General features: G+C 45.3%; 1 protein-coding gene across 10 annotated transcripts in view; it reads right to left on the bottom strand.

Annotated features, from left to right (window-relative positions):
* KCNT1 (potassium sodium-activated channel subfamily T member 1) overlaps nt 1-13130 on the bottom strand; it is a 2308650-nt gene that overhangs the window by 194850 nt on the left and 2100670 nt on the right. For all 10 annotated transcript variants that reach the window (XM_069609538.1, XM_069609540.1, XM_069609539.1 and 7 more), the window contains one exon: nt 1133-1349. In XM_069609538.1, the coding sequence (XP_069465639.1) occupies nt 1133-1349 (217 nt within the window). The remainder of the gene's footprint in view (nt 1-1132; nt 1350-13130) is intronic.

Raw genomic sequence — 13130 nt, 5'->3', positions numbered from 1 at the left:
CTTCACCATCTTTTTAATAGGGTTGAGTGTCTATCTGACTGCCATCGTTTCCCCTTCAGCCTCCCTGTCTGTTGCTGTTTCCCTTACTACCTCTTCTTCCCCATCTTGAAATAAAACGCAGGCAAACGTGTATTTTAGATCTTGCAAAATGAGAAAACGTAGCCCCAATTTTGCAGCAGTTTTTAATGTTCCAGCTGTCACTTTGCGGGTTTGCTGGTTGAATTTCTTAACACCTCTGCATCTTTCCTGCTTTTTAATCATGTGAAGGGTCTCTTGCTTTAATTATTGGAATTGCTTTAAACAAAAAGGAGACAATGCAACATGAGCAATGTTAATTAACGTTTCTTTACGCATGTTTTGTAAAAAAAACAGAGGGTGGGTGATGCGCGCACTCTGGTTCCCAGTGTTCTTTACGCATGGTTTACGTTTAGATATTTTCCTTCGGGGAGAAAGCACATCTACATTTAAGGAGTAGAGCCGTTTTCAGGCTAAGCAAAAAACGACTTGTTGACTGAATACCAAAACTTAGATCAAGCATATTTTCCGATTTTATTTTGTTGCGTCTTAACATTTTTCTTCCCTTCCTATGTTCAGATCTTCAATCTAAGGGTGTATACTCCTTATTACCTTTATACTCCTGTAAGTTTTAATGATAAATATCCAAAGGTGTCATTACTTACAGGGGTCTTCAACCTTTGGCTCTCCAGAAGCTTCAGAATACAACTCCCAACAGCTCTTGTCAGGTTAGTTAATGGTGAGGGATCATGGGAAATGCAGTTCAAATCCTCTGGCGAAGTGTAGGTTGCAGACCCCTGGTTTAAACCATGGTCCCTCGCTAGGTTGGCAACAGGGAGTCACATTTGAGGGGTGATATTCTATGGCTAGGAGCCAAAAAAGAAGCAGGTCAAACTCAAATCCCCATGACAATTACACACCAAGGTGTATGGGTTTTTAAACTACTTCATAGGATGTTGTTCTCTAGGTGAAATGTGGGTGTAAGTATGCGCAAAACAACATCATTTTTATCTTCATGCTCAAAATCACATAAACCAGCCTTTTAACTTTAGTGTTAGAGAATTAGCAGGAAGGGGGACAAGACTTGGCTACTTATGGAACTGCACATGTGTCTTACTCTTGAACTGGAAGGCCTTCGTCGTCGGATGGGTTCATCTCATCTTCCGATTGGTCACTCAGCAGGTCACATGGTAAGACCGTGGTACTGTCTGCCATTTCCAGAACGGGCGCGATGCTCGGTCTTCTGCTGCCCGAGCCATTCTCAGATGGCAAGGTAAGCTTGCTGCTGCTGACCGGTCGGCACTCGGTGTTCTGCAAATCCATCGCCACGGTGCCTGGAGGGAATGGAGCGAGACAGGATGATCACACATATGACAGGCATGAGTGGGTGAGATGCTTCGTTTGACAATAGCAAATCTCACAGAGATAGGCCTGGAACATGCATCTTCACAAGACCTGTGCGCGAAAAGGTAACATAGAATGTCCTCCACCACATTGCATTGAGAGCTTCTGGGAACATAACCACATGAGAAAAGCACCTCGATGCCCCTGTGCTGCCAGTGCGCTTTATAAATGCAAATAAAGAAATAAATTAAAAGCCTCAGCAATGAGAAGAACACAGTCATTTCATGATATGATATGATATGGAATTTATAACACGCCTATACACAAGTGTTTCAAGGGTTAGAGGGATATTACAGCTGGTAACGAGTTGGAATACAAGCTCTGTTATCTGGCACTTCATTTCCCAGAATACTCTTAATGGCACCGGCATGGCAGAATGGCCTTTGCCGGGTGGCAGAATGCTAGTAAACTGAACAGAAGGACTGATATTTAACCATTTTGCTGTTTTCCAACTCGGTCTGCCAGGAGACTAAGGGCCTCATTACACGGACGGCAGTAAGGGTTAACGGTCACCGTTAATGGTACCAGTGACCGTTAATCCTTACCGCCTTACTACGAGGTCCCTTTGCGGGTTGGAGACTTTAACGCCTGCTTTTTGCAGCCGTTAAAAACCAACCCGCAAAGGGACCAGGGAGCTAATTACGGTACCGCAATTTGCGGTGCCGTAATTAGCACCTTCCCCATTCCCATTATGCCCTATGGGGCAAAAATGGGAATGGGAATGGAGAAGGGCAATGGGGGAAGGGGGAATTACCAACCCACCAACCTTGGAATAGGGCAGTAATTCCCCTTTCCTCCAAGGCGGTGCCAGTATTTTACCGGCATGGACCAAGGTGCTAATAGCACCTTGGGCCACCGCCGTCCATGTAATGAGGCCCTAACATTCCATTATCTGGTATATTTGGTTGTATGGCACGGCTGGATCTGCATTGGTCCTGGCTAACAAAGCTTTTACTAAGGCGATATGACCCGAGGTGGCGGGCCGACCATGTCATTAACAGCCCACCGGCCAATTTAAGGGCCCGAGCAAAGCGATGGTCACTTAGAGGGGGTGGCGGTGCCACTACCGACAGACTCGTCCCAACGCTGAGGGTCATCTAGCCATTAGCACCCCTGTAGTTTCCTAAGTGGGTGCTAAGGGTGTTTAATAAAAAAAGAAGCATACTTTGCAGTGCTCTTCTACGCTGTGCCACAGTTTCCAAATTGGTTGCCACGTAGCAAGGTACATTTAAAAAAAAAATGAAACACTGTTAGCACCTGTGTAGGTACTACACGGGTGCTAAGAGGTGAGGGGGGAGCAGGTTAGGGATGGAGAAGCGGGCATGGGGTGCTGGCCATTAGCACTCAGTCTGCTTGAAACGCGGCCTAAGACTGGAGAATGCAACCCACATTCGGAGCTTCCTGATACCCAGGCACTAAAGTCGTTCATTTTTATTATACAAAACAAAATATGTTTTTTCCATAGTTTCAATGACTGAAACTTCATAATTCTATTGAATCCCCCCACCCCCACACATTATGGATTTTCCAAAGGTCTTATAATGTCATTTGTAGCATAAATGGCGGTGGTGCGTGCAAAAACATGTTTTCCCTGAAATAAATGGTTAAATGCAAAACAGCAGTTTCTCAATTCAATACGGAGTACGATAGTACCTATGGCGAATAACGAGCAAAGCCAATGAAACATTGAAAGACACATTGCGTAACTGTAGATGGGGATAATGAGAGAACCTTGTCTCTTCAATGAAATGTGTTGCATTGCATCTCCCCTGTGCACAGTCCACTGGGGCTAACGAGTGAACACTTGCAGCCCTACTCACTGCTTGTGTTACACGTGTCCTTCTTCCAACATGTCTTCACTCTACAGAGGGCTACTTCGTACATCAACTTTATTTTAAAGATGTTGGACATTTTCCATATGATCAACCTGTTGGCTGAAGACAACTCCTGTTCGTGAAGACCAACTGAACTTCCTGAACACTTAACCAGGTACCTACTTATGAACTGGCGACAGTAGGTGTTGGACTACTTAATCAAGGAGAGGACATATTAAGCATTGTGGTTATGCCTCAATTTGTAAGGTATATGGTTCTGGCATTATGAAGCTCTTTTGTCCCGCTGTATTTTACTGTGACTTTGTAAACAGTTCTAATGCCATAATATGTGAAGCAGTGAAGTGCTGTGTAATTCCAGGCTTGGGGATGCGTGCAGTGTACCATATGCGAGGGGCCTCATCACGACTTTGGCGGTAACCCTTAAATCCGGCGGTAGTGCTATTGCCGCCAGATTTAAGGGTCCGCCAAATCAGGACTTCGGTGGCTCTTAGCTGGGGGGAAATCCGCCGAAAACTCGTGCTCATACCGCTGGCGGAAAATCCGCCGGCGGTATTAGCGCGAAATTTCCCCATTGAGCCTAATGGGGAATGGGGCATTCCCGAATGGGCTCAATGGGGATTAACATTACCGCCGAACTCGTGATCCGGAGCTATTAGCGCAGGGGAGTTCGGCGGCAAGGCTAATACCGCCCAAGTCGTGATGAGGCCCATTGTTACACTGATTTTTATCTATATGTACAGTATGTTTGGATACATGTTAGTGGTAATCAGACACTTAAGCATTTTTGTGTGCTTTTAATGTTGTAAACTGTACCTCGATGCCAAACTCTCGACTTCCTAAGTCTTTCTGCTGTTCCGATGCTGCACCGGGAATTGTTTCGATCCAAGCGTGAAAGCCCTTGCTAATTCCACTGAGTTGACCTTCCCAAACACCACACTAGTCGTGGTTTTGAAAATTCCCCCAAACACTGCATAGGACCACGTGCCATCTAGAAAGAGCCATGTCGCCACTATGCACAGCATAACCCTAAGCAGAACGCGCTTGTTTCACCCAGAAATGACACACATGTTCAGTCTTTGCATTGAGGGACTTCTGGTCCCAAACATGATCATTGAATGGAATACCACAAGTCGGGAGGAGTCTCGGGAGGATAGCTCAGCGGCAATGTGCTTGCTCTGGAAGCAAGGCGACACGGAGCAACACAGGTTTGATCCCCGGGTCTGCGCTTAGAAACCTCTGGGTATTCAGCACATTATAAATAACCTGTCATATGATAACTCCTAGAATGCCCTGTGAAATACTGAACATATAGCTGCATGTATGGCATGGTTACTCTTCGCAAAGCTCACCAACAAATGACTTGTATGAGGGGTCACCCATAAAAGAATCGGCTAACTGAGAAGGAGTACGAGAGAGACCACCGTAGCCTGTGTGAGGCAATGGTCTGTGGCTGGACTCACTCCAGCACACTCCCCTCCAGCCCTTTAAAAGCCCTGCCCACCAAGCTTCCCAGAGGCTGGTGAGGGCTCCTGTGCTAAGTCAGTCTTTCTTTCACTGAGATGTAGAGGCGCACTCTCTCAATATGACTTCATCCTTTTCACCCCAGCCTCCTCTAGTCAAAGGCTCAAACCACGACTGACTGTTCCCCTCTCTATTGGCCTTCTAGGAGCACAAGCCCAACACGTGGATGAGTGAGCCACCACCAGTCCTGCCTAGCAGATGGGTGGCTCTGATGCAGTTTGGCCAGCCTTTTAGAGGCAGTAATGGAAATGTTCCCAGCAGCCTGATCAATGGTCTTAATACAATTTATCTACAAGCGACTGCCTTTCTTACGCCAAGTTTAAACATAGATGGGCATGGTGGGCAACAGGCCGAGTCGAGATGGACATACAACTGGCTCTGCACAACACACACAGGCCTACAGTGTGTTTGCACATGCCATGATGGGCACTACCCCATGCCTTCACACCTCTCTGGGAGAGTTCCAGCAGTTTTCCTTTAACTCCTGCTTTCATATAATTGTGTTATCTGCCGTGCGCCATTTAAATCTTTCCGAGTGGAATGCGTGGGGGTAACCTCTGAAGTGCACGTGTGAAGGACCCATATATCAGGAACCTAGAAACAAACAGGTACAGCATTCCAGGGGTGCATTCCTAAAATGTCCTGCTATTCATGCTATTGCAAAGGTTCATTCTGCCTATGCCCTATGCCTGGTGCACTGATCTCAAGAGTATGAAAGCTTGAAATAACTTGCTTTGTTACCAAACTAAAGGGCCAAACCTTGGAGTCTTCTTTGGATCAACACTTTTTATATCACCCTTGGCTAACACGGCACAAGCAAACTGAACTTATATATATATATATTTATTTAATGATGTCTGAGCATTGGGGACTGGGCACACTCCCAGACGTTACTGGGACCTAGCATCCTCTCACAGCCCCTCTGCTTCTAAAATTCAGCAAGACCCTCAGTTTTGGGAAGAGGAAACATCTCCAGGAACTAGATATCTGCCATGTTATACTTACATCTAAATAAGGAGGCTGTTCGAATGAGTATATGTTTTTCAGAGTTATGTTACTTTAGTGTTAGGGTGAATGTTGTAAAAAATAAAATGATCACCAAGCCCAGCGTGCATTATGTACTTAGTGATTTATGCATACCACCTAATTATGCCAGACATACCTCTCGAATTGTCCGCGCGGACCACAGTGTTCGTTTTAGGGCCGGGAACCGTGTAGCCTTTACGACTGACTTTACAGGAAAGTGCATCTATATAATAAGGAGTAGATCTCCTATCTCTTGACAGCTCTACAGACCAAAGGAGGATAGATTCGATTGAAGGCAAGATGCCTCTGCACTAAACAGTTGATTGTTTTTGCTTATTTGTAGCATCACAGACTTTAATCGATGCTGCACCACACTCTTTAAGAGACGTTTTGAAAATATTGGAATTAGATCATATTGCTTTGAACAGGAACTCACACAAGTAATGTTGATAACAGTCAATTCTGCTATAGGTTCAATTTACCAAAAAAGCCCAGCCTTGCGAAAGACCGAAATTAAGGTTGAAACACGTGTTGGCATAGGGGCGACACCTTTAGGTGTGGCATGGGGCAACACCTCTTGGAGTGAGGTCATTACTAGTGTGTTCTATTGAGATTTATCGACTGTGGTTAAACATTGGATTACCATTTTGTGTTACTTTCCATGTCAGACGAACCAGACGATTGTATTTGACATTTAGTTTTCATTAAGAGCAACTCATTGTTTATGTACCAAATTGTGATATGAACCTGAAGTTTGAGTGTGGGACAAGAATTAAAGTAGTATTACTTAATAATTCTGTGCTGAATAACAGAGTTACATATATACTGACACAAACTCTATGATTAAATTAGAGTTTCATAGAATCAATATATCTAGTCTTATTAGGCTCTTCTGAATTAACAAAAGTAATTGTATTATTCTCAACAGTGCATACTTAAGAGGGAGTTGTGCATGGTTTATGGTGTAATTATTTTAAATAGTTCTTAAATATAATGATCTGTGGTAGTTCTTACGTTTCCAGCATGCTCTTCAATATTATGCAAAGAAGCCAGTAACCCTTATTGGTTCTGTTTGTCTCCTTCCCTTATCTGATGTAGGTATTTTAAAAAATCACAGTAGAAAATAAATGATGTGATTTGAAAATAAGACAAATGAAACCTTCATATTATGACTATATTATATACTGGAGGTGATCACGAATTATAAATGTACGTTGTAATATTTTAAAGAGCCGGTTTACAATGTCATTACAGTACAGTCGTAGACCCAGCAGCTTGGCCTTTTAGTCCCTTACAAGTTCTGTCATATTCCTATCACCCACAAATGGCCTGTCTGTGCCCACATACCCCTATAGAGACAATGTATCCTCAGTGTGATGACAACAGTTCTACATGACAAACACAATGAGGTCATTCTCCTTGTGGAATTCCACTGCTGCTTCTGCTCTACTTTCAACCATAAAGAACACAGCCTCCCCCCGCCCCTTCCAGATAGAGGTGTTTTTCGCCTGTCACACTCCAGTCTTTCACTGGGGGGATGCTTTAGCAAACAAGGCGGACGCAAGGAGAGGGAATGGAGAGGATAGGCCACAGGGGTTTGCAAACACCCCCCACGCCCCCCAGTAGGGCCCGGGTAATAGCTGCCCCTTCAGCTGACTGCTCAGAGTGTCTCTCGGCCTGCTCATCTCCTGGAATAACAGAGAAGAGGTATCACACTATGGCACATTTTAAATTCAGCTCAGTGCACACATGCTTTAATGGTATGACTTGAAGTTGGGTGCATTATTTTTCGAGCTCTAATGCCCTTTGTTAGCATTCATACTTATGCAAAGTTAGGACATTACAAACCAAAGAGCATCCCATGTTCTGCTCTTGCCTCACCTGCTTCTGAAGTGCAGTCAGTCACTGCCAAATATGATTCCTCCTTTATGTGGGTGGCTGTCTTGTTTTTGATTTTGAAAATCTGGTCACCCAATAAATACAGCCCTGGCTCCCCTCTCAGCCCCCTTCTACGAAAGTCGTCAAGGTTCCTTACCTCACAACCCACGGAGGACACACAAAGCGAGGCTCTCGGGACAGCTACACCCCTTTTCCCCCAATCAGCCCCTTCTTTCCCTCACTTCATAGGATACCTTCAGAGAGAGGAACAGATAAGAAGGGTGAGAGGGTGTGTGTGCAAGAGAGAGTGCGAGAGAGACAGTGAGAGAGTGTGTGTGAGAGAGTGTGAGACAGAGATAGTGAGAGAGTGAGTGTGTGAGAGAGACAGTGGGCCTCATTATAAGTTTGGCGGTAGCCGTGCCCTTACTAAGGGCACGGCTACCGCCAAACTCGCTACCGGCCCCGGCACCCACGAATGGGCCATTAGCGGCCCATTACGAGATGAATGGGCCGGTAATTGCCCATTCGCAGGTGCCGGTATGGCCGGCCTCCCGATCCCCATTCTGCCGCATAGGGCAGAATGGGGGTCGGTGAGAATGGTTGCACCGGCACCGTTAATAACGGTGCCGGTGCAATCACGAGTCTGCTCGCGGGTGGCGGTCTGCACGGCTGGTCAGACCACGCGTGCAGTCCAGCACCGGCAAGCAGAACTCGTAATGTGAGCGGAGAGGTAACAACAGCGCCGGTAGCACTACCGGCACCGTTGTTGCCTTTCCGCCACATTTGTAATGAGGCCCAGTGAGAGTTAGAGTGAGTGAGATTGACAGTGAGAGTGTGAGAGAGTGTGTGAGAGAGACACTGAGAGAGTGAGATTGAGAGCGATTGAGAGAGTCAGAGAGTGTGAGAGGGGCCACCTTGGCATGGGAGCACGCATGCACCAGACTGGACTGACAGAATGCGACAGACAAAATGGAGTCCGCAAGTCCACGGAATTGTACGATCGGACCGAAAAAAAGGTCTGACCGTACAAATACCACCAAAGGTTCGAACACCAAAAGTTCGAACCTTTGGTGGTAGAATTGTAGGTAGGTATAAAAAAAACTGCGGGGGTGTCCCCCGCAACACCCTGCTTCCTATACTGTGTGGTATAGTGACCAGGGTGTTGCGAGGGACACCCACACAGCACACCTAAAAAAAAAGAAAAGGGGGCTGTGGGGGTGTCCCTGCAACAACCCGCTCACTATACTGTGTGGTATAGTGAGCAGGGGTTGCAGGGGCCACCCCCACAGCCCCCACAGTCTTGTTTATGTTGGGGGTATAGGTGGGGTGTGTTGAGGGTGTGGGTGCTGGAGTATTTTGGGTATGTTGTGGGTGTGGGTGGGGTTGTCGGTATGTAGGGGTTTTGAATGCGTGTCCGCATTAGGAAATGTCCGAACCTTTTGTGGTTCCCACATTTCTCATGCAAACCTTTCTGTCGCTGACTTTTCCGTGACGGAAAAATCACACAGATCCATGTACACACTAACAGAGGAAGAGGTAGGGAGAGCCTGGCTACGTTGACACGGAGAAACGAGCGAAACAGACCGCGGCGGCCGAGAGAGTCAGCCAAGCTTATGAGCGAGAGAGAGAGAGAGAGAAAAGAAGAAGAGAGAGATTAGAGGGAGGGGCAGGCTAGATCTCCTTTTACTGAACCATAACAATGTGTGTTAAAGACCCTATTGGATTCATTTGCTTCGGGACATAGAAAACTGTCTGTGGTCATCATGTGTAATTAGTAGAAAACGTCATAGACATACAACATGTCAACGGAATCAAGGGGAGCAAATATGTCAGTGATATTGAGAATAAAATATGGTGAAGGATGTGCTGTTAATGGCCACCTCTAATGTGCCACACAGTATCTACTGAAGGCCAGAAGTGGAAAAGACGACCTCTGGATTATTGGCTGCCCAGACCTCCTCAGGATTCACAAATCTCCTTCTAGGAGGTCAGGCCAATGGCATGTCATTTCACAGGGCTTTAAGTACTGTTAGGTTAATTGGCATAGTGGATCACACATCTGCCATCGGTATTGCCTTATAATGCGTTTGCCCTGTTTGCAGGGCAGTAGGGTGTGAACTGTGTGCATGGATGAAAGAAGCATGGCTAGAATGTGTGTTGTATGGACTACGATGGATACTGTGTGTGAAGGCCAGAGGTGTGCTCTCAGCATAGCACAGAGTTATTTCCTCTGAATCCAGTATGTGCCACTGCAGGTGCGACAAATGACAGAGATGCGTCATGTGCTAAACCAGCCGGACTCGTCCTCCATGGATGCCTTGGGACCAAGCACAAGGCAGATGGGTGCTCTATGTTGTATTAGTGTGTGAGCCTGCAATCTGCGGCACTGTGGATGTTTTGGACTATGACTCCCATAATCCCTCATAATTGACTATGCTGGCTAGGGCTGATGGTAGTTGTAGTGACAATCATACCGTTTCAGATGGAAATAGATTTCCTGTAACCTCAACATTTATAGTTTGACAAAAACACCCACTTTTGGCAATTTATTTTTAAAAGACGCCAAATGTGATCATACATTTCCATTGCTAGCAGTAAAATATGTTTTAGGCTCCATATAACTTGATCATCTCCTATATAATCATACAAACTAAAACATGTGCAATACCAAACATTCAAATAAATTAGGCAACTTTGTACAACATATTTAAGTTCTTGAAATCAGGTATCATATATGTTTTCATATTTGTTCATACAATTTATAAAAAAATAACTTCTGCATTTTTTTCCATCTCCATCGTGTCTCATTTACGATATTGTCTGTCAGTTTTAAAAGCATCTGGCAATCCTGGTATTGGTAGCCGATTACAACGAAAGTACGGTATAAGGATTCTTGCGTTTCTGTTAGACACACTAAGTGATTACGGTCGCAGGAGAAGGGAAAACATTCCATATCATCTTTCAATGGTGTATATTTTGCATCTATAACTAAAGGTCAAATTAGCATTTGGCAATTATCATATGTTTTCACTCTTATCTTGTTTTGTTTTCCAAGCCTTGGAAGATTTTCATGTAGATTCACTAAGTACAGACCTGATAACATGTCCTTCACATGAGACACATATCTTCAAACATGGAGTTTGTCTGATATCAAGATACCCTATAGAATTAAATGTTATATTGTCCTTTGGGGTAGACCTTACAGAGATCCATGGCAACATAGAAATGATAGCTAGCTTGTTAATAATTAGGGCAAGATTAGTTTTGAGATATAATAGCTCGTTTGCACCAAATGTCATGCGCCCTAATACAGTTTCCAAGAATGTACTTTCATCTTTAGCAATGTCTAGTAATCCTACTGCGGCCACAAACTCGCTGCTTATCCTGCGATACTTGGGGATTTAGATGTATGCACCTTCGATGTAGCTCTAACTTCATTCCTCACATAAACATCTTCGAAACAACAAATTACCTTTCTTTGCTTGGGTAGAGTGTGCTGCAGTTTTCTCTATATGTATTTCCAGGACTGTTCATTCGAAAGAGTAAAATAATCAAAATTCTCCACAGAAGTAATTATATGCCCTTCATACAAATTTTATAGAGCTTTTTATAGATTTGTCAATTATCATTACATGTGATTTTCCTCAAATTTACAACCATACATCACAAAGTCTGTTGTGTCAGTATCAAGCTGTCTCATTGTGCTGTGAAGCTGTTCATCAATGCCATAATTTAGCAATAACCACCCTTTCCATGGACTGGAATGGGTGGCAACGGCCCGGGACCCGAGTTAAAGGCCCGAGCTATTAGCACCCCCAGTTGCCAATCCGGTAACCCGGGTGCTAAGAGCAAAGTATTGTGCTTGAATGAACGGGAAGGCCTTGCGGCGTACCCGTTCATTCAAAATAAATACTCACTAAAGATGGCCACCATGTATCAGGAAGGCCCTCTTCCATTTCTGTGGTGGCCAGTGGGAGCAACTGAGTGGAGGCAGTAGTGGCGGCGCGGCCACCGCAGTAATCAGGCAAGTGGGGCTGGAGGGGATTCAAAATAAGAAGGGAAGGGGGGTGAGGGGAAGATGGCGGGCGGGTGAAGCAGCCATCAGGTTGCTTGAAACGCGGGCTTGGATTGGTAGATTGAGCCCGCGGGGACCGGCTAACCTGATTGGTTGCTCCCCCCGTTCTGGGTGCTAATTCTCCAACATTGACCATAACATTATGCTATTCACTTTTCCAAGGGCTGTTGACAAGATCCATGAAGACAAGACACGGATTACCTGTCTTCGTGTCACATAATTTTTCTATCAGTCTTTCCAAATGTAGACATTCGTTCATTCTCAAAACAGATATAAAGACATACTGCTCCTGATTTACAGAAGTGTTTTATAATGACGCAATCCCATAGGAAAACGTTCTCTGAATCAGGCCCACTGTGTCCTCGAGAGGATTTCCTTTTCCTCAATCCAGCTCCTATGCCCTATAATATTATTGCTTTTCCTAGGATCTTCATCGAAACATCACTTACAGAGATTGGTCTATAACACGTGCAATCGGTTCTGTTACCTTTCTTTAACACAGAGACAACAGCACATGGAAGCTCTGTTTTAGGTGACCTTCTGGAGATTAAAACTGAAAGCAGAACATTAAAAATCAAAGGACTCCAAAGACCCAGGCATGATTCATATATATTTCCCTGGGAGCTTCATCAAGACCCAGTGCTTTGGACCAAACAAAGAAGTCACAAAAGAAATAACCCGGTAAAATCTTGCAGGGCTTCCAATCTCCACCAGAAAGAAGTGAAGGCATGAGCCGAGAACCATAAAAAGTTAAGGAGACGTGGACTTCCAGATTGTAGTCTGCGAGTTCTCACAGTAGGTGAACTTCTCACTTTCTTGTGCTCATAGAACTATAACCTACTGCCTATGCTCAGAGTTAAAGAGACATGGGCCTCATTATGAGCTTGCCGGTCCGGATACAACGGTACCGGTAAGCATGTCAGTACCATTGTATCCAGACCAGCAAACTCTGAGTTGTGGTGGCTGGTGCCTTTCAACCGGCACCCACGAGCACAGCATGTCGGCACCTGCAAGCACCCGCGAGCACAGCATGTCGGATGCACCGGCGTTGTTATAAAGGGTGGTGGTGCATCCGACCTCCCAATGGGTCTCAAATGGGAATGGGGAAGAATTGTTTCAGGCACCCAGGAATGGGAAAATACCGGGTCCGGCAAGGCCGTAATGACCTGGTAATTGCCCATTTCTGGGCACCAGAAAAAAATGAATACCGGCGGCAGCCTCGTAATGAGGCTCAATGGGCCTCATTACAAGTATGCCGGTCCGGAAATAACATACTACATGTGTTTGCTGGTGGGGTGGCCTGATTTATCTCCAGCCAAGAGCAGGAGGTAAGTCAGGCACCCCCACTGGCAAAAACAGCTGGTATTACCGGCCCC

Source organism: Ambystoma mexicanum, chromosome 8 (genome assembly GCF_040938575.1).
Source record: "Ambystoma mexicanum isolate Mex_15411 chromosome 8, UKY_AmexF1_1, whole genome shotgun sequence".
Classification (NCBI taxonomy): domain Eukaryota; kingdom Metazoa; phylum Chordata; class Amphibia; order Caudata; family Ambystomatidae; genus Ambystoma; species Ambystoma mexicanum.
The sequence above is the reverse complement of the archived record's forward strand: the minus strand, read 5'-3'. Positions and strand labels throughout refer to the sequence as shown.